General features: G+C 38.4%; 1 protein-coding gene and 1 long non-coding RNA gene across 8 annotated transcripts in view; one reads left to right on the top strand and one right to left on the bottom strand.

The window, feature by feature from the left end:
• Fstl5 (follistatin like 5) overlaps nucleotides 1-26,806 on the top strand; it is a 742,188-nt gene that overhangs the window by 642,912 nt on the left and 72,470 nt on the right. For all 7 annotated transcript variants that reach the window (XM_087200319.1, XM_087200322.1, XM_087200323.1 and 4 more), the window contains 2 exons: nucleotides 1,818-1,936; nucleotides 18,492-18,644. In XM_087200319.1, the coding sequence (XP_087056445.1) occupies nucleotides 1,818-1,936; nucleotides 18,492-18,644 (272 nt within the window). The remainder of the gene's footprint in view (nucleotides 1-1,817; nucleotides 1,937-18,491; nucleotides 18,645-26,806) is intronic.
• Nucleotides 8,505-17,834, bottom strand: LOC110346436 (uncharacterized). Its single transcript, XR_002390488.2, has 3 exons — nucleotides 17,764-17,834; nucleotides 15,082-15,234; nucleotides 8,505-8,764 (listed from the first exon to the last, which is right to left on the bottom strand). It is a non-coding gene; the product is annotated as an uncharacterized LOC110346436 (long non-coding RNA).

Here is a 26,806-nt window from a genome sequence, read left to right as displayed (position 1 = left end):
AACACATTCAAATTTAGGACTGTAGACCAGAACTTCAGAGGTGTTAAGGAAGGATAGGTGTGTTCATTTGAAAATGGGAAGAGTTTTGTAGTAAACATCAAATACAGTGTGAAGCAGACCCAAGTGGAAATCAGACACTCTGACTTACTCATGTCTATAAGTTTCAACAGTAATGTTGAAATTGATAGTTATTGAATGAATAATATCAACTGAATATTCCTTTATACACAATTATAATTAAAAATAACAGCTTACAATTACTAAATTTTATTTTAAGAAAGATTTGAATTTTGTTTTGCCACTTCTGCTACTGCTCAGGAATATTCCACCTTAATGTAATACTCTGGAAATATAGTGCATAATTAACTAATAGTGCTTATTAATATATTAACATTGTAAATTGTTTATAAAAAATCATGATAAGCTATATTAAACAATCCAGAGCCTTTTATAATGTACATATGTAAGATTGAAATAATTTCATGTGCTATCAGAAAAACTATTTACACTATGTAGAAATACCAGTGAAATTATATTTGAGTATATTTCCTTCTAAGTCAAGAATAGATATGGTTAGGTCAAAATGCATGATTTTGATATTCACCAAGAACATATTTATAAAATTAAATATGACAAGTTCAATAACCAAATATTTGTATGGACACTTGATTATGATCCTCCATCAGTGGGCAACCTGAGGCTGGACTTAGTAGGCCTTGCAGGTAGTTTCAGTCAGAAAAATATTTTGCTGGGGAAGCTTTATTTTTGGATTTAATTAAGTTATCTTTCTCCTCATGGATGGTTTTGGCATTTAAACATTTTAAGGAACAATCATTTGGCTTTCTTATTATCAAGATTGCAGTATTACCCATCATCTTTCAAAGATCATGTGTTACTACTGAATAATGGAAGATATGTTTAGGCTGAATAATTCGATTGATCAAATCAGCACAGCTGGAAAAAGAAGCTATGCAAGTGAGCGTCAGAGAAGGAAGGCTTAGTCTTTGAGCTGAGCATGTGCAAAGAGAGCGGAGTGGCAGCCAGGCGACAGGGGTGCATGAAATGTGGAGACCCCCCAACTCCCACCCCAGCCCCTGTGAGTCCCAGGTGTTAGTTAGTTGTGCAGCTCCTTCACTCACGCGTGAAGATGGGCAGAGCAAGGGAGGACGATTTCTGAAATGCCACACACCCAAATCTGCACTGGGGAAAGAACTGAGAGTATGATTTAAATTATTACGCTGATATTTTTCTAAGATCTTAAATCCATTCATTTTTACCTGTAGAAATAGAAGCTCAAAAATTCTCATATAAAAACTAATATTAGTTTTCTTTGTAGGATGATTTTATCAAAATATAGATCAGGGAAATACATATTCTCCAAAATCTGGTGGTCTCTTGAAGCCTTTATGTAAAGTCCCACAAAAACTAAAATTTCATTTTACCCAGTGAACTCTAAAAATATTAGAATAAAGTTAATTCTTGGCAATTACTTTTATTCCTTAACACCTACATTAAGCAGGGAAAGAATCAAAATAATTTATATGTTAAAGAGAGTTATAGTTCTATTTAGAGTTATTTAAAAACATGTGAAACACTTGCTAAAGGACCTACTGACTTGAGATTAGGAAAAATAAAACAGAATGTTTGCATAGCCTGCAAAGTGGCCTGAGAATGCAAGGCCATCCAGCAGGAATGGCATTGGTAACATCATACAGCTCCCAAATTGATCTGCTAGAGATAAAAGGCACTGCGGGTTTTTGTTGTAAAGCTTTCTGACAATTTTATCTTGAACTTTTGAATATGTTTCTCTTCCTAAGGTCTGGGAATTGGGAACATGTTCTATGTTTTTTATGAAGATGGAATCAAAGTGATACAACCTGTGGAATGTGAATTTCAGAGGCACATTAAGCCCAGTGAAAAGCTCCTCGGATTTCAGGTAAGTACTGTATCTTAAGAATTCCTTCATGATTTCATGCAGCAATTTTGTTAAGTAGAATTACATTTTGGAAATACAATGAATCTATACACACATGAAACTGGTGTTAGAAAGAAAATATTGAATCTGTGGTACTGACTGTTAGGCCGTGAAGATTTTTATATCTAAGAAGGAAAACAAAGTAACATATTGTAGATTTCTAAATAGTAGTTTAACGTTTAAAAGGGACAAAGTATCATGAACTTTGGCAGTGGTGACCCCTTAATTAGGTTCCTTAATTTAAGAGGGCATCCATTTTCATAGACGGTCATTACTGTAATAAAATGAAGGACAATGACATGGAAGCACTTTGTACATGCATCACAAATACTGACCATTTCATTTTTCAGGAGGTCTCAGTGAATGGAAAATTTCAATTTAGCTTGGAAAATATCAATTTTCATATTTATTTATACCTCACTTTTGTCATAATGATTTTCATCTGTAAAATTTGGGCACCAAATTTAGGAAATCAAAAAATATCTGATAACAGGCATATTGATTACAGGTGAGGGATACTGATTAATGCTAGGGATTATGTGGGTAATTTTATGAGATAATAACCCATTACAATTATGTTCATGTTGTCATAGTTATATGTATCACCGAAAAAAAAATATGCATACATCAACACATGTAACTCTGAAGTCATCCATTACTTTGTTCCCACACAAGCTCAGACACACATTGGACACTCACGGTGAGGTGAATTCTAAGGAAGACCTCACTGACCCACCCTCTCCTGAGACACCTGGCTACAGCGTCTGAGCTCCAAACAATATTTCTGCCGACCCCACACTGTCATCTCCGGCCAGGCGGAGGGAGCTGGTGCACAGACCGACACACGAAAGCACTTTACCCCGAAAGTCTGCCCTGGAATGAAAACTAGGCAACACTGAGAGCACAAAAACACCTGCCAGATTCCCCCCGATAGTCTGTGGAACAAGGATATTTTGTGTTCTTTTATTTAAGTAAAGAAAAGCATTTAATTCAATATGTCCATGATTGTTTTAAATGAATAAAATCACTTAATTTAAAAGTATTTCAGGCATAAGCTAAATTACTAAATAGAATTATCAACATTTTTGATATTTATAGTTTTACTACAAGTACAAAAACATTCTAAATAGTACATGTAATTTCATTTTCTTTTATAATTCTATTTCATAATACTAAATCCATTTTAATAAGGTGTTTATGTGTATATATATATGTCATAAATACATGAATAAAAACATAGATTTTGCTTCTACTAAACCAAATGATTTAATTGTATACCAGATTTATATCTTTGGAAAACATATAGAACACATAGAAATCTGTTAAAATTATTATTTAAATCAGAGCATAATTATTTTATATCAGAATGCTTCTTTGCAACCACTATAAAAGTTTGTAGTTAACTGACACAACTGTATCACAGAACTTCAAACTTTAGTTCCTAGTACAGTACTAAGAAGATAATGTATGAAGTTAATTCTCCGTATCACAAAACTATCATCTCACAAATGTGATTTAAAAATTAAAAAAAAGAACCTTCCTGTATCACATAGCATTCAAGGGTGTCAGCTAATAATTCAGTGCTGTGGGACACAAGAAGAATTTAAAGAATGAGTTTTTCAGAAATAATTTTGATGGCCCTTAATGGGTTAATTTAGCCACTTGCAATCCAAAACGGAAAACACAAGCATTCAATCTCGTAGTTCTGTGCCATGTCAGCAACAGAATGTGGACTGTAGTTGGCTGAATTTCTATCTTTAAGAGCTTGGAATACTTAGACGTCCTTCTAAAAACACAAAAGTAAAAACAGTATAGAGCTTTGTACAGTGCATTTATTTCTCCCTATCCATACACTGGCAATTCTAAGTAAGGTGTCAGATGACTATATAGATCAAAGCAAAATATGAATACATTTCTATGTATTAATAGACACAAATATGTAATACAGAGAAAGATGCATACAAACTTTATGTAATTCTCTATAAAAATAAAGACTGAAGAGAAGTTAGAAATGAAGAGAGCCTTCACGTACTGCCTTCAGCCAGAGGAGCCTTATCCATGGTACACAGCAGTAACCAGCTACTAAGAATCACAAGAAATCCCTAACGGGTTACATTGTAATCTTTACCTCAGATTCTCCAAATCACAGTTCATGAAAATCTACAGTCATAGTGTATGTGGACTCATCTTAGAAATGCATATTTTAAAATGAAAATAAATTTAAGGGTAGGAAATTTGCTACCCAACATTAAATAAAACAAAAGTTAATGGAAATTTCTGTACTCTTGTGGAAAAGTAAACAACAAGAGTGAGAAAGAGGTTTGTATTTTTCAGTATTAAATAACTGTCAAATACTGTTGTTTTTAAAATTTCTGACATTTTTATCGCTTTGGATCTTGAAATTAAATTTCAGCTATGCATTATTTTAAAATCATAAAAATAATATAAAAAGTGAATTGCTGAAACTAATTCCTGCTTATAATTTTAAATATAAAATATAAAGGTAATCATTTATAGCAAAAAAAGACATTTATCATTTATTATATCTTACATATACGAAATAAAATCTAGGGTGCACAAATTAATTTTTACTGCTGGTTATTTTCATTTCTTACTGCAAAATAAATTTAAATATTTGGGACTTGCATACCTTTAACTGATGAGATGGATGTCAGCTCTGACAACCAGCTGTTCATCTGGTCCACCCACAGAGGAAGGCGCAGGTGGTATGAACAGAAGGCGAATACCGGTCCCTCCACAGTCCCCTCCACACTATGGAGAGCAGCGTTTGACCAATGAGACAGGCGCCACAGCCCGCCCTGGAACATAAGAAACCCACCCGTGCCTCTTCTGTCTTGTAGTCAGGGCTTAATTTAATGATGTCTGTGTTCCCACGCCCTCAGCACAATGCCTTACACGTGATTCAGTGAAGGTAACAAAATCCCATTGCTTCTAGCCTTGGGTCTTCCTTCTCTTTTGCACACTCTAAAGATGTATACTTCTAATTCTTTCCCTACCTTGATATTTCTAACTTTCCAATTCCCTCAAAACAGTGTTCTTCTTTCAGTGTTTGTGAAATGTTTCATACATAATTCATCTTTGAATTGTTTCAGTGTAACCTCAAGGGTCCATTAGCTGAGGATCACATGGTCTAAAGGTCCTGTGTGGATATACTGCCTTGGGTTTCTAGTGTAGAAAAAAGCTAGTTTATTTGATTTTAGAAGACAAATCTCTTGAGTATAAGTGGTTGAAGTGTGTCTTTTGGAATCACTTTCTTCCCACAAGTAAGGATTAAGCATAAATACCATACTCTTCCCCTTCATGGTTAACTTGAATAGAATATCAGTGCAATTCCAAATATAACTTGTGATCAGAAAAGTGTAGATTAAAACTGAGAGAATATGTAATCTTTTTTCAGACCTCTTAAAGATGCTGTTTGGCTGCTCTAAATAAAAATTCAATTTCGGTGCGATGTTGGATTACATTGTGATGCAGCTTTTGGGATGTGTTGCTGAGGATTCCATCTCTTTTTCTGACTTTTTGTTTTGTGGTCTGCTAGATTCTTGCTACATTAATCTTAGCTATGCACACGGTTTCATCTTGTCACTTAGACTGTGAACATGAAACCAGGTGAATCCTATTGGGGACTTACAGATTCAGAACTCAAACTGAAATGAGTTTGGAAAATATGTTTAAAATCACAAACTCAGGGAGACAAGCTTTCCGAACATTACTAACTTTTTCATTCTTCTGGTTTCAACTACTGTGTCTTCCTTGTCTACTGGGCGGTTGGTCTTCAGTGCTTTTCAGTTCAGTCATCTGCTACATTTATAGATCTAACTACCTTCTCCAAAAATATCCTGGTGTTACATATTCTGTAATGGATATTAGGAGAACTAAAAAGAAAGAAAAATGCATAGGTCTGGTACTATGGAACTTGAAGGTTCTTTTCCTGCTTTTCAGGCTGATTTAAATGATACCCAGCTAGATAACCTAACTGACTTCCTGTTGTGCAGGAAATCTGATGTGAATCTCTAAAATGTTTGTATTGTAGTTTTGGAAATTCCACTTTGGAAAATTATTTTTCATTTGTAAATAAGTAGCATCCATATGCTGTTGGAACAGAATTCGTGTGTGGGAATGGATTGTCCACAGGGTGCAGAGTTCGTAGGTAGTGAGAAACTGAGATTATGAATGGGGGCCAGTGCAGGCTTCGTGCCTTTCACTCCCCCCATAATTCTTTGCGTTTCCCTTTTGGGTGCTTTTTTCCCCCCCTATTTCTAATCCAAATACTAGTTTTTCAAATTTGGTCCACAAAAATACTCCTTGAAACACCAGCCCTTTTACACAATATGGACAACCCATTCCCCCAGGAACCCAGTGAACAACCTCTTGAATTCAGCATCATTGTGTGTTTCAGAGGGGCAATCGAAGTGCTTCCCACTTATTTTTCTCCCTGTGGGTCTCTATTCAAATGTGGTTTAACTCACAGCATTATAGAGTGATAAACATTTAAGCTTTTGTCCCTTTGTGCTTCCAGTGATATCCTGCGAAGTTTCCTAAAGAGGGTAATGTAAGCTACTTCTAAATATTCCTAGGAGATTATTCCGTACCTTTCAGAAGAAAAACACATGAGGTTGGTGTAACATGGTCTTTAGGGTTTCAATATAGATCATGCTGTTTGCAGTTCTTACTGTTTCTCTTAGATTTTAGCTGGACACTAGAGGACACAGCAGTGGGCCCACTTGTGACACATGCACTAGCACTGTGGTGGGGGAGTCACACAGCTCCCCGGCTGCTCTGGAAGCGACCCTAGATAGCACACTGCACCCCTCCCGGGAGCCCAACCAGAACCAGGCGAGCTGTTTGGTGACAGCAGAGCATATGTGTCCACTGCCAGTGTTGTGGAATGTTTTCACATGAGCAGTCAGGACCCACGCTGGAGAGCCATGTGCTTAAAACCTTTAAAATCTTTTTCAACAGACAAGTTCCTAAGGGGGACCTGAAAAATTAAGCTGATAAAAAAGTTAGTGATACAGTTATCATTCAACATGGACAAATTTTACCTGAGCCTACAAAGTGACACTGTCATATCATGTATGACTTACACTATTGTCTTCTACGTCTAAATGTGTTTTTGTCCACAGAGTGTGCTGGCTTTGTAAATTAATGTATTTTACAAGTACAAAATAATATGAAAGAGTTTATGATAGAATAGTCATGTCTTCCCCAGTACCCCTCTCATCACCTGGTTGTCAGTTAGTCACTTTAATAATGTGCTCCACAGTGATATTTCCTGAATTATCAATATTAAGTATTTTCTGTTGCTATTCTTTCGTTAAAGCTCATAATTTTGCTTTAAAAATTATTAAATATTCTGTTTTCAATGTATTGAAAACCACATAATTGTTTCTGTTTTGTAAGGTTTGCTTTTTGATTGTTTAATCTATAATCCTCTTTTTTTCAAAATTTCTTAAAATTCACATTTCTCTAACTTTTTGAGCACTCAATTGATTTCTTATTACTTTTTATATATCTACAAGAAACTTTTATATATACACAACTTTTTATCTCCATAATATTTCAATTTACCAGTGAGAATTCTTTCATTCTTTTCTGTATTTTAGAAAGGTCACAAATATCAATTTTTGTAAACAACAGAATTGTAGCAGCTACTTATTCATACAAATACATCATATGTAAACACATATATACAACTTAGTGCAAAGTTATATCAGAATTTAATTATACAGATACATAAATTTATGTTTTTAAATGTATTTTTACATAAATATTTCAGAGAGAATAACTCATACCGTAATACGCAGTAACTTTTCATTGGGGTCTGTGATCATTTGCCGATGTAATCTAAGTTGTTTTTAGTTAAATTTACTTTGCCCGATGCATAGAAACATAGATACTGCACGTACGCATGAAGGCACCCTGTGGTTCTGTGACGCGCGTGGGCGTTGTGCAGGCTGGGACCACAGTCCAGCTTGGACTCTGGGGGAGACACCGAACCCTCCCTGTACCCTCCTGCCCCGCCCCTCAGCCCTCTCTCTCCTCGCTACACGCGCCCTCTCCCAGCCTCCAGCCTCAGGAGCACTGCTGTACTCAGCTCTATGGGATACCTTTCTTAGAGTCCACATAGGGCTGAAGTCGCTTGGTATTTGTGTTTTTCTCCCTGGTTTATTTCACTTAACCACATCCAATTCCATCCCTTATGTCACAAATGCCAAGTGTCATCCTTTTTTGTGGCTGAATAATATTTTGTTGTGTATGTGCCACATTTTCTGTGTCCATTCATCATCCACTCAACGCTGACTTCCGTGTTGTCCATACATTGCTTAAGTGAGGTTTGTTTTCTTGCTGATCTGCATACTGTATTGGGGTTTTCTTTGTGGCGGGCTTTTCATAGGTAGATAGGTCCTAAGGTGCAAAGCAAGAACGCCACAGATCTACAAAGACCAAAGAGAATGACGGCTGCTCTTAATGACACATTTACCCCGGATGGCACAGGAGGGAATCCTATTGCCGAACTTGTCTTACCTTTAATATTTTTCTGAAGTTCAGAAAACTGGATCATCTTAAAGATACAGAAGGGTAAACAGGAAAAGATACTGACCTATGGCTGCCTATGAATTGCTTTACTTTAAGTCTCTCTGTTCAGATAGGGCCCATGTGAGAAGCATAACTTTGGGCAGCAATTCTGGTTGTCTGAATACAGGGTGCACTATTTCTGCAGGGTCAGGATCAATTTGCTGGCGTGTTCGGAACTGCTCTTCCATCCTAAAAAATAAAGAAGCAACTGCTCCTATCTCTCCTGTATTTCAAGACAAAAATTTACACTTTTCGATGGGAACAAAGGAGAATGAGATTCACATGGTCAAAAATCTACATATCTTTTATTCATATATAGCTAATTCTTCAATCTATAATTTCAACATACAATTGTTTACTAATATAATTGCACAAAGTCTGTCTCACATTGGACAACTCCTGAAATTCTTTCAGAGGTTAAAAAATGGTATTACATTGTAGAATACTAATGGTATAATACTTGCATGTTTCTAGCTATTTGAATTCAACTAAGTCATACAATCAAGTTTGGTCAATTCTCAGTATTGTTTTCATTTTTATACTCTGAAGAATTTGCCTGAAATGGAAGAATAAATGGACTCCTAGTTAACTTGCCTGTGAAAAAGAGGCGAGACAGAATGCAACTCATCAGAAAATATATTAAATAATGCAGGTTTAAAGAGAGTGTACAAAACAGTACTCCTCCGCTGTACATTTCCACTGGCAAAACTTTTCTCTTGAAATAATACTTCTAGATATTTAAAAAGATAGTTTAATAAAACAGATTTTTAATAATTTTTCTTTAATTGATAAAAACTTAGCAGAATTTATCTCTGTATATAACATGTATCTAGTATCCTTTTACACAGTGATAAAAACGTCAAATGAAAGTTTATTTGTAATAATAATTAACAGATAAATAATATAAATCATGTAGAAGTTGTTTTTAGACAATGCTGCCTTGGGCAGCATGGTGGAAAGTGTGTGTCCGGCTTCATCCCCAGCACTGCACGCACGGTGCACAGAAAGGCTGAGCAGTATGACTCTGGTCATTCCTGCGGCAGTTCCTTTGTGTGTGATTAACAAGGAGACGTGAATATATTGTCTCAGTAAATGGATTTATAATATTTTGAAGATCACCCTATTACAAGTAAGAGTTATTCTTTTCAATCACCAACAGCCTTGCACGAGCTGTTAAGCTTGTCTCCTGCACAAGGAGGCTTTGGGCTGGTCAGGCTGAGCAGATGGAGCACTTGACCGGAACCGCAGGGCCCATGTGCACTGGGAGACCTGTGCTAACAGAACCACGAGCCCATGCTGGCGCTGCATGTGCCGACCCAGGTGCAGATAGTCCTGTAACCCCAGATGACCACCCATGCGTGTGTGCACAGTTTGTAGGGACAGGGCAGCATGAGCCGACACTGACAAGGAAAAGCCTCACACGTGCAGAAAGGTAACCTCCCTCCTCCAGCAGGACCCCAAGGGAAACCAGGGAAGAGCACATCATCAGAACGCTTGTGGTCAGAGAGGAGAAGCAGCTGGCGGGAAGGGGAATGTATTGTACCTAACATTGCACCTTGCTCAAACTGTTTCCTCCCTTTTCCTTAAAGGAGTGTTTCTCTTTTTGTCTTTTATGGATTTGTAATGATGAGAAATAAATTACTCCCTAATAATATAAGAAATTCAGAGCACCAAGGTGAGATAAATCCAACTAGGGTTCATGTAATAATGACTAGAAATTTTATTTCAGTGGACTTCACATCTATATTTTCTGGTCATATTAATAAAACAAATATCATTTTTGTGGTATTGCGGATGGAACTATCATGGGCAGAGACAGGGGAAGAGTCCCCACAGCCCCAGTCCTGACTCTCTGATGACACAGAAGGTTGTGGAAGAATCAGACAGAGATCAAAAGCGTGGAAGCAAAGTTGTACTTTTATTCAGCAAGCATGCAAGAGTACAGCTGCCTTCTCTCAGAGAGACAGACGGGGCTGCCTGAAATGGAGCCACCATTGCAGGTGGGCTCAAGATGCTGGTTTTATAGTAGTTGGGGGCTATCCTGCCTCTGGGCTGAGGTGCCCCTACTTGATTGGTTAATGATTAACTTAATTCATTACTAGGGACAACAGGGAAGGGTCTTTTCAGGGGTCTTTTAGATCTTAGGGTCAAGGTTTTTTCCTTTTGATCTTAGCAAACCAAGCTTGGCAGGGTGCAGTGTGAAGAGGAGGTGGAACTGCAGACTGTCAGCTTTTCATGGGGGCTTAAGCCTGTTCTGCCAGCTACCTGAACTCCTTGGTGGGGTCTCTCATCTCTCCTGCCTATGGGTCTCTCCCTACAGAACCCAAGACCTTCACACTGATCTCCATACCCAGCCTCTTTTTTTATTTTACTTGCAGAGACAGGATCTTCCCAGTCTCTAAAATGCCCAGGGAAGGCTGGAATTTGCAGTCTTCCTGCCTCAGTTTCCAGAGTGCTGAGACTACAGGTGTGCCCCAGCGAGCCCAGCCCAATTGTTAAGCAAATAATCCCTAAGAAACAGGTTAGTGGGCAGGCAAAGAAAGTGACTTCCATAAGTAGCCCTGAACTCAAACAAACAAACCTGAATTCCTTAATATTAATTTGTGGGGGTGAATTAAAAGCAGTGTTACCAAACTACTGAGCACTCTCTCTTTGCAGTTTTTTATAATGCTGTATTTTACTTTCATTTCTAAAACAAATGTTTTATTAATTTTTAAAATCATATCAACTTGTTAGTGGCTGAAATGGACAATTTGAGAAAATCTCTCTGGAGGATGCACCTGACAGGAAGGGAGTGTGGGCTCCCCCAGGGCTGTATTTACTGGTGTGCTAGTGACACCGCCTTGGTAAACGCCTTCGGTCACTTTAGGGAAGGTTGCATACTTATTGCAGTGATGTGTGAGTGTGTGCGTATGTGAGGCCAATGAATTACATGTTTCATTGTGATGGGTTTTTTAAAATCTTAATTTTTTCCTTTCTAGTGAACAATCTGTGAAACAAAATTAGGAAAGAGTATCATTGGTCCTGTACAATAATATCTTCATGACATCGGGGAACCGAATTAAATGCACTTTGCTCTTCTTTCCAGCTGGACACACTATGTGATACCAGGCTGATCCCACAGGAGCCTTCCAGGTTTCCGAGAGCCACATCACTGCCAGATGTCCTCAATGTTTCACTGTTAGCTTTCAGTTCAGCTAGCTTTTGCCAGACACTATCTACTGCTTGTTTGACCTAACTCAAGCCTTTCAGCCTTGACATTGGGCTTGGTGTCCCTGATATTCCGGTGTCTGCCTTCCTGATAAACTAAGCGCCTGCCCTGTGGCTCTTGGAAACCACTGCCCGACCTCTGGCCAAAATCTAGCTCCTTCACAAAACCAGGATGGCCAGGGCATCGCTGACCCAGTCCTCCATTTGCTTCTAAAGAGTTTCCCTTGGTGTTCTCCTGGCATGTGAAATCGAATACTTCAATGTTACTTTTAAATAAATTATTCATATCTAATTCCAAAATTTTATTAGTTGGTATAACATTCCACACTTAAACAAAATTGAAATAATTGAGCACACCTTGATGTTTTTCTGTTTATGAAAACAGTTTACGGAGTGCTAATGTCGTTTCCAGATGAAGAAGCATGGGGTCTCCCACACGCTCAGGCGCAGGAGGGCCGGTGTGGGCGCTGCGTGTGTGCAAAATCACACCGTGCTCAGCATCACTTGGAAATCCTTAAATACACTGTAAACTTTTCTCCAAACCTTTTGGGAATGTTGAAAGCAAAGTCGGTGTCAAAGCATGTAAATTAATGTAGATTTGGGAAATGCCATTCACAGGCTCCTCTCGCCATGGAAATAGCAGGTAACGTGTGTTGGTCATCTGAACTTCACGGTCAGGAGTTTCTTTAATCAGACCGCTAGCTCTCTGTGAACGGTGATGCCACTTTCACCCATTTTGCCCGAGGCCACAAGGCTGAATGGCAGAGCTTGTACTGCTCCTGTCGGCTTGCAGTTGCTCGGGTGTCCGCTGTGGCCTGGCCGCCTCACTTGCTCTTCACGTCTCTTCCAGGCATCAGAGAAAGAATCCTCAGCTTACGGCCACACAGTGGCACCACCATTGAAAGACAAATACAGTCTTATTTTTCAAAACAGGATACATTTTGTATAATGTAACCTTTAATTAGCTTTGATACTCCCCAGATCAGAGTCGTGCTGCTAGACACTGTTCTAGTGTAGCCCAAGTCAAGGTGAATACAGCCCCTAAAACTGGGGTCACTGCATTGCTGTGACCAACATGAAGATGACCATGCACAGTATTTTATGAAGCGCATGGCGGGCTGGGGATTTAGCTCAGCGGTTCTGCCGCCTGCCTCCCAAGTGCAAAGCCCCAAGTTCGATCCCCAGTACCAAAAAGAAAGAAAGAAAGAAAGAAAGAAAGAAAGAAAGAAAGAAAGAAAGAAAGAAAGAAAGAAAATGGCAAACTATATGCAATAAACTGAATATAATCCATTTGATTGATTGATGATTGATCAATTTCAGTACTGCTGATTAAAACCAAGGCCCTCACACTGATATACAACCCAAGTCCTTTTAAAAAAATTTATTTTGAGTAAAATAAAATTTAAAATTTCAGTAAATTATCCAGGCTGGGCTTCCACTTGTGATTCTTCTGCTTCAGCCTCCCAGAGGCTGGGGTTGTAGCCATGCACTACCACACCTGGCTTATATGCTTCATTTTCAAAAACAATTGTATTGCTTTGTTTATAAGCAGTGACCTCAATTAAAAATGGATGAAAATACTTTAATTCCAGTGTCTTTAAAATGGGTAAATAATGAAGATGTTAGCTCATTTAGTGCATTATTATTAAATAATTCTTCTTACTCTTGCTTTGTGCGTGCATACCTGTATGTGTGTTTGTGTATGTGTACACATCCATATATATGTATGTATATATGTATAAGAAAAATTGAAAGAGAAAGAGAAAAATCAGAACTAGAAAAGAAAGCTTAATCAGTGCTTCTTAAACCCTCTGGGAGAAAGAATCACTTTGCTCTTTGCTCAATCTATTCCTTCCAGACTGGTAGGTTGTTTTCACCACATGAAATCCTCCAGACGAATTGGACAGTACTCAAACTGGTACGTATCCTGTCCAAGATGAGTCCGCTGATCACATACATAGATGCCATGCAATACCAAATGGCTGTAAAAGTTTTTCAATGGCTATTTTCAACTTTGTTGTTTTCAGCATGGTAACTAGTGGTAGGCCGATCAGCAGCAGTCCTCGAGCCACACTGTGCTTAGTGCTGCTCTGGAACTGAGGGTCTCAAGGACTGAACAGGAAAGGGTGGCGTGTAGCAGCATGACTGGGGATGTACACTAGTTCTTGACTCTTGCTTTTCAGCTGTAATAAATGGGATTTAAACATGTGTTTACTGAGAAAATATTGCATTACTAATTTTCACTATTGCATTTAGAAAATGAGAAACAGGAAGAGCACAGCCTAACATTTCATTTTGGAATGATAGAGAAATATTAGATGACCAGTCATGTGGCTCACAATATAATCTATGAAAATTTAGACCTGAGGAAAACCGGTATGACCCATACTGGTCCTTAAGGAGGAGTTGCTACCAACCACTCGGTTCATGCACTCAGGTTCACTGCTTGGTGCTGACCAAATCAAAGGAGACCATTTATTTTGGTAAAAAGGAAAAAGGATTTACCCAAAGCTAGCTCCGAGGAGGTGGAGGGGCCATCTGCCTCAAATCACCACCTCCCCACTTACAGATGGGCAAGGGTCTGTTTTAGTTATTTATCTGTTTGATTTTGGGGTCACGCTTAGTATTTCCTTTCAAGGCTAGAAATTCATCTTTGGTTCATGTAATCATGACATTAATTGGGTAGTCTAGATGGAAGAGCCACCCAAAGTGTTTAATATGAAGGAAACAGAGCAGGAAAGTAGAGTCTGAGCCTTGGCTTTCCTGAAGCTACAATTAAGCAACAGAAAATAAAGAAGCCACTATAGTCAGAAAGAATTTAGTAAGAGGACTAAGATCACATCTAGATAGAGCTGCAGAGTGAAATAGGCAACATTTTTCGGCCAATGAATGTCCACATGATCAGTTTCCTCTGCTTTGAAGTCTCGATGGCCATGGTCAGTACAGTGATGAAAATAGCCAGTGGCAACATTTAAATGGATGTGCAGCTGTGTCCCTGTAACCTTTTGTCTACATAAATCTGATTTTGTATGCTATTTTCATGTCATGAGATGGCAGCCTTCTTTCTGTTGTTCTCCAGTCACCAAAAGATGGAGAAAACACTCTAAGCTCCCAGATTATATCAGAGCAGACACTGCACTAACTTTGGTCTTTGGGCTCTCATTTGTTGGCCTCTACCTTAAAGAACATTTCACAAGAACTCAAATATCTGAGACCGCCGAAACCAGTGGAAATTATAAGCGACTTGAAATTGCAATGCAATGATGACGCTCTCTCTCTATGCATATTTTACTTACATACGTAGCTCACGCAGCAGGGTTCTTCATGAAGTAAGTCCTCCATGATCCCCAAGAAAAGATGAAATTGGGTTATTGGAAATTCTGGGCCCACGGGTGACTTTGAAGACATCAATTTGGGAAAAGATGACACAATGAAAGCCACTTGAAGGTCTGATAGGTTTAGAACGAAAGATTGAGAAATAAAGATGAGGTTCTAGAAAGCTTTTCAAATTTCTAAAGAAAAATAGATAAATGACTTAAAGGTAAAGCAGATGAATCCAGTTAATGTTTTGGAGTTTATTCCTCAAGTTTGAGGGCAAGGTGTATGTTTGAATGATTTGAGACTTGATGAGCTGTATTGCAAATCTTTCTGAGAGTAAAGAATAATGGGTGAATCTTCTAGACTAGAAAGAAGGAGCCAGGCCAAAAGCTTACTGAGTTGGGTTGCAAGGAAAATGGAGTTGCTCCTGCAAATACTGCTGCATTCTTCAAAAACGGGCAGGATGTGCTAAGATATGAACGAGGGAGCAGTGCTGGGAAACTGGAGATTTGAGGGCAAAACATTTTGATGCGTAATCATTGTAATAAATAAAACTGGCAAAGTACTAATAGAAGAGGAGTGAATATGTTCTTGTCTTTGAGCTACTTAGCAAACCAGGTACGATTCACATTATTGTAATTGTAAACTTAAAACTTTTACTTTCAGTAGTAACATGTTTTGTAATCCTTTAAAATTTTGGGAGAGGGTAATATATATGCACAAAATGTGATTTAACATGGAATAACCCCGTGAGAATAAGTTCTAATTATGAGCTAGAGTTATCTTTTTCTATTGACTCTCATCTTCATTAGCCTTAGTATCTTATTAATTCCTTTCACTCTAAGTGGAGTTTGTTCCTACAGAATGTGATTTAATGACACTCTTTGATATAATTTCTGACAGTTTTCTTCTTCAGTTTGTATTATCATAATCTTATTTTTGTCTCTGATATTTTTTATCTTCTTTTTATACATTAAGTGTCTAATGCAGGAGACAAAAACATTTTTCTTCAGTTCCCATCCACAGAAATAAATATTAATCTATGTAATCTGAAAACTATGCATGCTATTATTAAATGAGATTTAATAGGCTATTATCAGAAATAATGACATGAAACAAAGGAAGGAAAATCCAGTGTGTCTGTCAGGAAACTTTTTATAGCTCCATGGCAGTGGTTGAAAGTCAGGCCAGGGCTATCCTATGGCAGCAGCCTGCAGACAGAAAATAATTCCCAGCAAAGCAGTGCATTTTACTGGTGAATGGTTTCGCAGCAAACCAAGGGGTGGAAATTGTTCCCGGTCCCCTGGTTATTTGGCTGACGGTTATGTCTCAGGCCACTCACACTTTTCATTATTTTGGCAGGGTTTGTTCCTAGATTTTACACAACAGCAAATAATTTGATGGAATTTTCCCTATATTCCAAGCCTGTCCTCAAACTTAGGCCCCACTTTCCCACCTCTGCCTGCCTCTCGAGTGCATATTTCGTCCAGTGCTTCTGAAGTAGGCTCTCATCACCCGCATTCAGCACACTTCTGAAGAGAAGGTTGTCAGCAAGAAGCGGTTTTGAGAGACTCAAGTGGACTTCAGTGCTGAGCTGTCCTGAACAGGTGCAGGTACAGACTTCTTCCCGTGCTGAGTGTCACTTCCCAAGGCCCGAGTCCCCCAGGAGACCCCACTTCTGGCCCTGTGGGTTGGCTCTGATACATGCCACGTGATGGGCCCATCCCCTCACTCCAGCTACCCAAGCCTTTCACACCCGGGCAGCAGTGTGCAGATGCTGGGCTGCTGCTCCTAGAGGGGAGGGGAGCACAGTGCTACAGGGGGTGAGGACGGAGCCCAGAGCCTGCACTGGACCAGAAACCTTAGTGGGCGCATCAGTCTCTTCTTGAATTGGCCCTGACATTTGGAAAACATAAACAACAGGCCACAACTCTCAAATTCCTCTTGTATTTAGATTATTTTCCAAATTTTATGCAAACAGAAAAACTACCTATAGCTGTGCTGGTTACAATTTTGGGTATTCATGTAATTATTAGGTATCACGTGTGGTATATCTGCTGTCAGCATTAGTTTTAAATAAAAATGAATACTTGGCGCAGTTTACAATGAAAGTAGGGTGGTGGTTTCTTTGTAAGATGGTCTTGCAATGCTACCCAGGCCTGTGTTGAACTCCTTGGCTCAAGAGATTCTCCCACCTCAGCCTCCCCAGTAACTAGGACTATGGGCATGTGATACTGTGGCCAGCTTTGAAAGTGTTATTAACTTTGTTTCATGTTTATTAAATATATATATATATATAGAGAGAGAGAGAGAGTGTAAATGGGCTCTTACAGAAGAAATAGTGTTCTCTATAAACTAGAGAAGAAAAAATTTAGCTTATGAGATAATAACTGGGTTGCACAAATCAAATAAATTAGACATTAATCCTTAATATTCAGACCTAAACAATCACCAGGTGAAACATTGAAATAATTGTTTATTATTGTATCATTACTGTTATGTAGATAAATATTTATCATTGCACATTTATGGGCAGCTCACCAACACTTCCCTAGTAGATTTTCTAACTATCAGTAAATTGTGAGGATCACTGATGAATTTTAAAAAAATGAAGATATAAATCATGAGTTAAATGTTATTTTTAATTTGCTTCTACTTACAAGATGTCTCCCAGCATGAGTCACAAAGACTTATGAATCCCCTGAACAATACTTTATTGACAACATGAAAAAAGAAGGCGTTGGGATTGCCGTGCTCGTGTCTGCTTTTGAGACCGCGTGGCCATGTCAACGGACTGCGCAACCGTCAAGCAGCAGGCAGAGCTGGAGTAAAGGGCAAAGGCCCCGGGAGGGTGAGGAGACTGTAGAATTGAACCTGGATACAGAATGGAAGAGGGAGTGGCCACCAACGAATGCGTTGCTCCCCTTTCTCCGGGCTTCTCAGACAGAGGCCCAAGTCTGCGGTCCCGGGGCTGGGGCTCTGCCCAGGCCACTGCCGAGCCGCCGGGCAGGCACCGTCTCGGGAGGCTGGCCACGGTCGAGGGCAGCCTGTGTTGTATGAAAGAAGCGGGAGGCTGGGAGCACTGGGAGACGCTGGGTTCACTATGCATTTCTGAAACTGCCCAGGTATAAGTAAGTGGAGGGAAATAAAGGGGAAAATTGGTAAGTAAGGACACGAAGTTCGCCAGACAGGGCTCTCGTTCGCCGTGATTTCTCTATGGAGAAGTGGAGATGCATGGGCTGTTTTCAGATCACCTTCCGTAGACATGTTTAACACTTAGGGTTGAAGGTAATGAGGCACCAAAGGAGGAGGGCACTGTCCCTGCCTGCACGGTGGCGACCTGACTGTCCTGCTCTGACCGCCGTGCGCTCTCTTCTTTCGCACACAGGGCGAGGTCTGCCCCAGGGCCGAGGGCGAAGAGGGGCAGCAGCGCTGCGTGTGGGCCTCCGCCGTGAACGTCAAAGACAAATTCATTTATGTCGCTCAGCCAACTTTGCACAGAGTCCTGGTTGTGGATGTGCAGGCCCAGAAAGTGGTTCAGGTATGAATTTTTGCTACTTTAGAAGACATTCACACGAATCCAGTGGTTCTTCCCGGGTAACTTGTTCATTGCCGTGTGCTTGCTTGCCTTGCTCATTATTTGCATCCATGGAACTGTTCACATCTTCTGCAAACTCTCTTCTCATTCTGCTGGTTGAGGCTGGTGGATCAAGGAAGTTGATGAAGTGTCTTTTGCTGTACAAAGCTAGACTCAGGAGCACCTCATAATATTGACGTCTTGATGTACAGGGTGAGCTTTGCTTCTGTCCCAAGCAAAGAGAGGCTACTCAGAGGACAATTAAGCTATTCTTAGGCATCTTTATAGAGCCAGAGTGAAGTCTCCCTTGTTTTTATTCTTAACAAAAGCTGAGACAAATGTAGGCTTCCTAGAAAATAGCCACTTGGTCGAATTTGCTAACTAGTGGCAAAGCAGGTAGTGTAGAAGTAGGGTGATGACAGGGAAAATGCTCACTGAGTCCCCGACCACGGCCTAATCTCTCAGTGCCTCTCCTCTTGCTCTCTTGTGTTGGAGTTGCCAGGCTACGCAGGGAGTGCAGTAGGGGATTTGCCTCCAGGGCGGGCCTGACTCTTACCATCTGCTGCTTCTCAGTGCAGGGGAAATAAACTTATACTAGCTTTGGGACATCTGTAAAAGTCTGTTAAATTGCAATGATAACAGTCTATGCCTTATGAAGTGATGTTAAGGATTAAATGAATTATGCATGTAAAGCGTTTCTTGGCATATAAAATACTATTTATTCCTGCTTTTTACCAGAATCTCTTCGAGACAAGGGATCCAAGCCATCCCTTATAATTTTAGAGAACGTTTTGAGTCAATTTGGGTTTGAAATTGATGTTCTAATACTGATTTCTGACTAGAACAGAAAGTGCTAAGAAACTCAGAGTTCAGGGACTCATTTTAAGAACCATTAACAACTTCACATGAATACATCCATCCTTCCATCCATCCATGCCTCTGTCTTCCCATCAACCCTTCATCCACTCAGACTTTTACCTCTTCATCTTCTATCGGCTGACAGATAGTATGATGTATGTTCAGTATCACAAACGGAAGAGTGAAAATATTTCTACTAAAAGCTCTGGTGTCCCCAGGGCTGCAAATTCACAGTGGACAATTGGTCTAACAGTTCGGTTTCTAACATGAGAATGACAGTACACTGCTAAGTGAAAGCGTGAATTGCTGTTCCACTAGAAAATGCCAGGGCTTTCTGGCCTACACATCTGTCATGAGCATCCAATGTAATGGTCCCTTATGTATTGTGAGAATAAATATTGCTCTATGATTCGCCTCTTTTGCATCTGATTTTGAGACTGCTGACTCTTCGGTGAATTGGTTTCATTTTGTTTTCCAGTGCAATATAGGCCAGTACAAATTACAGGCACTTAGTTCGGGGTGATCAAAATTCTTTGCCAGCAGTTTAAAATTAGGTATGTTTCAGGAAAAATCAAGCTGGTTTTAAATTCAGATTTAACAAGAAACCTACACTCACTCCATACATATTTCTACTAAATATTCAAAGGAGAGAAAAGCTAATATCACTTATTATTCATAGAACTTCACCTTCAGATGATGATGTCAAATTTAAAAATAACTGAAAGTTGATCATACAGTCTTCAAATGATATAGTAATGATCACATAAATTGTGTCACTTTCAAAGTGCCTATTACAATCATGAAATTCTGTGACAGTATGAAAGACTTCATACAATGCTAAAACAGGTATAAATTTTATTTGGATACAATTATAATTGTGCAGATGTTTCAGCTTAGAATCTAGTATGTACATTTTTGCAGGTTATAGAATTGGGCCTCAGTAGATCTCCTCATAACTTTGTTATCAAAATCATAATATTGTAGGGCTGAAGATTTAGCTCAGTGGCACTGTGCCTGCCTCGCAAGTACAAGGTCCTGAGTTCAAACCCTGGTACCCCCCCAAAGAAGAACTATGGAAACCATATTTTATTACTGCTAAATATCATCCACTGAAGAAAAGAGTTATGTAGATTTTTGTTACCAATACAACTAATGCCAGATTTTGAAAATTATATAAATGGAAATATATATTATTCACTATTTGAATATCACTATTTATGCTCTGCATTACTATTGCAAGCCATATAGTTTGTACTAGCATTATTCTTTCTTTATTGCTGTAAGAAAATTGATTGTAATTGGTTATCAATATTTGTGGGTTCTGTATTTATGACTTCATCTGCTCTTTAAACATTATAACTTCATAGTTGACATTCATAGGACCTGTAGTCATGTGTGGACAGTCACAGAGTAGCACAGCATTGTCACTAGACACACTCACGGCCAGCTGCTCCCCAGGTACCTCGTTCTTGGCCTGCTTGTGCTCTGTTAGCTGTTCTGCTGTTAGAAGTGGCTCCCGAGCATAGCACTGAGGTGCTGGCTGCGGTGCGGCCCCTCTCAGTCTTTTTCCCAATATTCTCCTCTAGAGAACCAGACATTAGAGAATAAGCAATTGAATAGCAATCTAATACATGTGGATAAAGAAAGTGCACACCCAGTTAGAGGCTTAAAAATGGACTCAGGCAGTTCACATCTCCACCTGACTGTGGGCACAGAAATAGTCTACAACATTAAAAGTAAATAAAAACCATTAGACAAACATCAAACTTTGAGGAAGAAGAGTAAGATTTTCATAGTTAACATTATAATATTTGAATGTTCAGTCTTCAGCAAAAAGTCACTGGGCAGACAAAGAAAGAAGAAAGCCTATGTTTTAAGAAGAAAAAATAGAATGAAACAATACAAGCTTTCTCTTAAAAATACCTGAGGTAGGTCTACTAGGCAAAGACATGAAAGTAACTCTTAAAAATGTTTAGAGAAATAGATATGAAGGTCAAGAAAACCATATATAGAAATGTCAATAGGTGAAGAAAACAAAACAGAAATATCAATAAAGGGATAAAAAGCCTAAAAAGAAAAAGGAAGGAAAAAGAAAAGGAGGAAGGGAGAAAGGAAGGAAAGAAGGAAGAAAGGAAGGAGCTGGAACCAAGAAGTGCAGTAATCGAAATGAACATTTCACTGGGTGTGGTGGTTCAGGCACCCAGCATTGAGGCAGGAGGATCGCCATGAGTTTGAGGCCACCCTGGGATATACAGTGAGTTTAAGACCAGCCTGAACTACGTGGCAAGACTCTCAAAAAACAAAACAAGAACAAATTTCACTAGAGGAATTAAAAAACAGGTTTTTACGGGCAGAAAATAAACACGAAGATAGGATGGAAACCATTCGGCCTGAGCCACAGAACGAAAAAATACTGAACAAAAGTAAATAGAGCCTAAGGGACCCGTGGAACATTGTTAGTCTCTTGGGCTTACAGTTTATGGAAATTCCAGAAGAAGACAGACAAAAGAGGACAGAGAGAATATTTGGAGAAATAATGGCTGAAAACTTTTCAGATTTGATGAAAGACATAGGTATAAACATTCACAAAACTCAATGAACCCCATGTACGATGAACTCGAAGTAACCAACATCCAGACACATTATTATTTAATTTTCAAAAAAACAGAGTTTCTTGAAAGAGAAATAACACACACACACACACGGGATCCTCAGTAAGTTTGTTAGCAGGTAGTTTCTCATCAGAAACTATGGAAGCCAGATGGTAGTGGGCCAAAATAGAAAGTGTTAAAAGACACAAATAAAACAAAACTCTCCTATACCTAGCAAAAATGTCCTTCAAAAGTGAAAGATGATTTAAGTCATTCCCAGATAATGGGAAGTGAGAACATTCATGGTCTTGCTGTGCTGGAAGGAGCCCTGTGGGCTGAGAGCAACGCACATGATGCAGGACTGTAAGGTGAGTGAAGAAAGAGTCGAATAAAAGTGAAACCGTGGGCGATTATAAAGCTAGGAGTATTTTAATATTTTAACATTCATTTGTGGGTTTCTCCTCCTTTGTTTTTCTTAACAAAATTTAAGAGAACAGTGCATTTAAAAGAATTATTGGCTTATATTTTGGGGCAAGCAGTGTATAAAAATGCACTTTGTGACATCAACAACTGAAGGATGGGGAGGAGCTACAAAAAAGAATAATTTTTCCATGTCATTGAAAATAAACTAACATAAATTCAAACTGATGCCATAACTTTAGGGTGTTAATTTTAATTCTTATGGCTAACATAATGTAGTTCTAGAATAAATATAAAATTATTTGGAAATTAATTAGAAAGAAAGTTTAATGTTTTACCATAAAATCAAGTAACCATGAAAGAAAGTAGTAATATAGGCAATGGGGAGTTAAAAGGCCTATAGAAAACAAATGTCAGGGCTGGGGATTTAGCTCCGTGGCGCTGCACCTGCCTCATAAGCACAAGGTCCTGAGTTCGATCTCTGATACTGAAAAAACAACAACAACAACAAAACAAATGTCAAAATGATAGCAGTGTATCAATAATCACTTTAAACATGAGCAGAGTAAGTCAAAGGACTTTAGTCAAAGGACAGATACTGGCAGAATAGCCTTTCAAAACTTGGTCCAACTACTCACTTAAAGTACAAGTAAAAGATTGTATTTATTTTAGGGACAGTTGAAATGCAAAATACAAATAAAAGATTCACTTAAGAAACAGTGACTCTAAAAGACTGAAAATGAAAGGATGGAAAAATATATTCCATACAAATACTATAGTAACCAAAAAAAGAGAAATAATGTCTGTTCTAAAATCAGTCTCAAGAAACAAAGATGAAAATGTATTAATAAAAGATCCTATTACAGTGAGAAGATATGACAATTATAGACATTTCCATATCCAATAACTGATCACCAGAGAGTATGAAGCAAAACTGACAGAATAAATGGGAGAAATAGACAGGTTCACAGAAAATTAGCTGATGCGTTCTGTCCTCTGCTATCAACAGTGTTTAGAATAACCAGAGAGGTCGGTTAGGAAATAGTGCACCAGGTGGGTCCACAGATGTGAGGTGTGCTCTCTTCAACTGCACACGGGATATTTTTGAGTATAGACTGTGTCAGACCACAAATTACGTCTTAATAGACTTGATTCATTGAAAAGATCCAAACATTGACCAACCTTTAGCTACATGGATGAAGAAAAAATTAAAATGAAAATGAAAGTCTAAAATTAGAAATGAAAGTCATGACATTGCTAATGATTCTACAAAAATAAAAAAAGGTATCAAATACTATAAACAGTTTTATGCTGAAAAATTGTATAACCCAGATAAAATGGAACATGGTTCTTTGACCAACTTCCCAAATATTTTTGTATTTTATTAGCTATTTTTTTGAAATTTCTGTTATATGCGTGTAAAATTTACCATTTTAAGTGTACTTGAATACAGCCATGATGCTGTTAAACTGGCACTATCAGGCAGCTCCGCTAACCTTTGCATGCTGTAAAACCGAACCTGTTCCCATCAGACAGTAAGTCCCTCTGCAGTCCCCCTGGCAGCCACAGTCTGCCTGCACCCCATGACTGTGGCTGTCCTGAGTGCCTCACACACAGGGACCTGTGCAGGACAACACGGAGATTCCTCAGCACACTAAAAACGGAACTCCCTTAAGCCCTTCCACAGTTTTTCCTAATTTAAAACAACATGTAAAATGGTAGATTAGAGACTTCAATATCGAACCCTCTGTGTACTAAGTAATGATACCAATAACAAATTTGAAAACCATTTAAAGAACAAATATACGTAGCCATTAAAGGACTAAATTTTCAAAACTTTTGATTTAAAGCTTTTTTCATGTCCAGGGACAGAAATCATTTGATGTCATTTTGAACTGTGAACTCTAAAGTTAATTTTGTAAAAAAGCATCCTGTCTGAATTTGATCATTTTTCTTGACTGAGGTCAAATTTCAAGTCAGCTCTTGTACCTGACTACTGTTTATTTCCTGTCTGTGTACCTCTTTGGTTTTTTTCTAACCTGTATGTGAATGTACTGAGGCAACTAAGAAAAATAACTCTAACAAGTTAGTTAATTATCTCCTGAATGTATAGAAAATACAAGAGAATTATCTACACTGAGGGTATAGAAATGGAACATTGAAGTACAAAAGCAAATGCTTCATTCCTGAAAACATTCAATAAACCCCAGAGCTATTTACATTTGATTCCTCCATCTTTTTTATCAGCCGAATTCATTATCCTGATGTAATGTATGAAATCATATTTCTCACATTGTCCTTTGCTTTATTTAACTGGACTGGTATTAAATATATATTTTAGGTCTGCACATTTTAAGCTGTAATCTTCATTATTACTTTACTATTTTCAAAATGACAAATATTTCCTTGGCAGTCAAGATTTGCCACGTTTTGTTATCACTGTTAACATCAGGAGAATGCTTGCCTCATTCTGACCCTCAGCTCAAAAGCGTCCCAGTTTGTTAGTGGAGTCTGTGAACTCGGTATTGCCTTGAGCGACAAATGATTTCAGTTGTTTCCTCACTGCTACATTTCTGTGGGAAAAGCACCAGATGTCTTGCTATAGAGAAGAATTAGTAAACAACTGACCCGTTTTGTGTTCCGTGGTGGAGGAGACCAGGCTCTGCCTGGATGCGGAGTGGCTTCCTGGGAAGACCCTCAGGGGGTTCTCAAGCACTGGCAGCGGCTCCTCCAGCCCTAGCACATTACTTTGAGAATCCGCGTCATTAGGTTAAATTAGCTGCGCTTAATTAGCCAGCTGTGCTCTCCTCCAGGGCCTGGTAAGCAGGCTGTGCACTACTAACCTGCAGGCAGGGCTCACCCCGGTTCTGGACCTCTCCGCTGCTCATACTAGTATTACAGTTTTTAAACATGAGCCATCTTTATAACATTTTACACAGCTGGTTCATGAGAAGTGTAGCATACATTTTAATTTTTTAACTTTTTGTACTTCCTGCAGGAATATTGATGAATTTGTATAATACTATGTTTGTGGGGTGTATGAGGAAATTAATGTTTGATCACCAAAGATAAAAATGAGTAAGCGAATAAATCCTCAGAGCATACGTAAATTGTGTCCCTAAAATTTTTTTAAATTGTTAAAGATAAATGCTTTTACCAGTGTCTTTATAAAGTCACAGCAAGTGAAAACCCAACTTTAATATTAGACTGTAGTATTTCAATCCATGTTTATAAATGGGGTAAAATGTTATTTCATCACAATAGTATAACAAACACTGAAAATAGCACTTAATGTGGGAAATGAAGAAATTTGACTTCTAGCCCTTGAATATATAGAGTGATGCTATTAAGTACAAGAATAAATGTTATTTGATTTTTTCAGAAAGTTTTACTCATTCAATAGAATTGGATAAGAAGGATAGTGATGTGTAATTACCTGAGTCCCATCAGGCCAAGTAAATAGATTGTGTGTGCACAAAATCTAGTAGGGTTTATTTTCTGGGGCAGAAATTTACAATCTATAGTGTCAGAAATGTTATTTAAATAAAATCATAGAATTACTGAATAGATCAAAATTAAACTCTTCTAGTATAATGTAGGTTCCAACCTTTATCTACGAGTAAGTCTTACTCCCATTGGCTTCTTAAGGTGGAAATTGAAGACAATTTTTCTAGCAAAATTAATATCGACAATCAAATGTAAATTATACCAAGCCACCAATGAGAATTCAATATAGGTTCATTTTGAAGTGAAAGATAAGCACAAAACCAATATGTTTTCCAATCACTTCTTCCTGAATATTTTCTCTTCAGCAATATCATTTTTCCTGAATTAAACCAGTGTTGATGACAGAAGAAACAAAAGCGTACTGTGTATCCCAGTGGTCTCCAAAGTAGAGCCTGTGCCCTAGGAGGGAGCAGAAATGTGACTAATGTGGAGAGGGAATCCCAGGGAAGAATCACATTACATTTTATGAGCATTTAAAGTGGGGACCAGTATTGGACCACTGGCTTAATCTGCATGGTTAAATTGTCATATAAAATAAAGTAGGTGTGAGTATTTTGAATGAAAAATAGGAATACAAAGGGGTCAACTTTGATTACTATGTTTTTGTTCCCCTTTTATCTGTAAAAAAGACAATAGTGCTTGTGTTGACAACATGACTATTATGAGGATTAAATTTTTAAAATTTGTATCTATGTAATACATTAAAATGCAGCCTGTTACAGAATGGTTTCTGTAAATAATTGTTTTTGT

Source organism: Heterocephalus glaber, unplaced genomic scaffold, assembly GCF_053883595.1.
Source record: "Heterocephalus glaber isolate CG9 unplaced genomic scaffold, H.glaber_assembly_v1.0 deba00001737, whole genome shotgun sequence".
In the NCBI taxonomy this organism is placed as follows: Eukaryota; Metazoa; Chordata; class Mammalia; order Rodentia; family Bathyergidae; genus Heterocephalus; species Heterocephalus glaber.
Note: the sequence above shows the minus strand (reverse complement) of the source record. Positions and strands in the feature narration are given on the sequence as shown.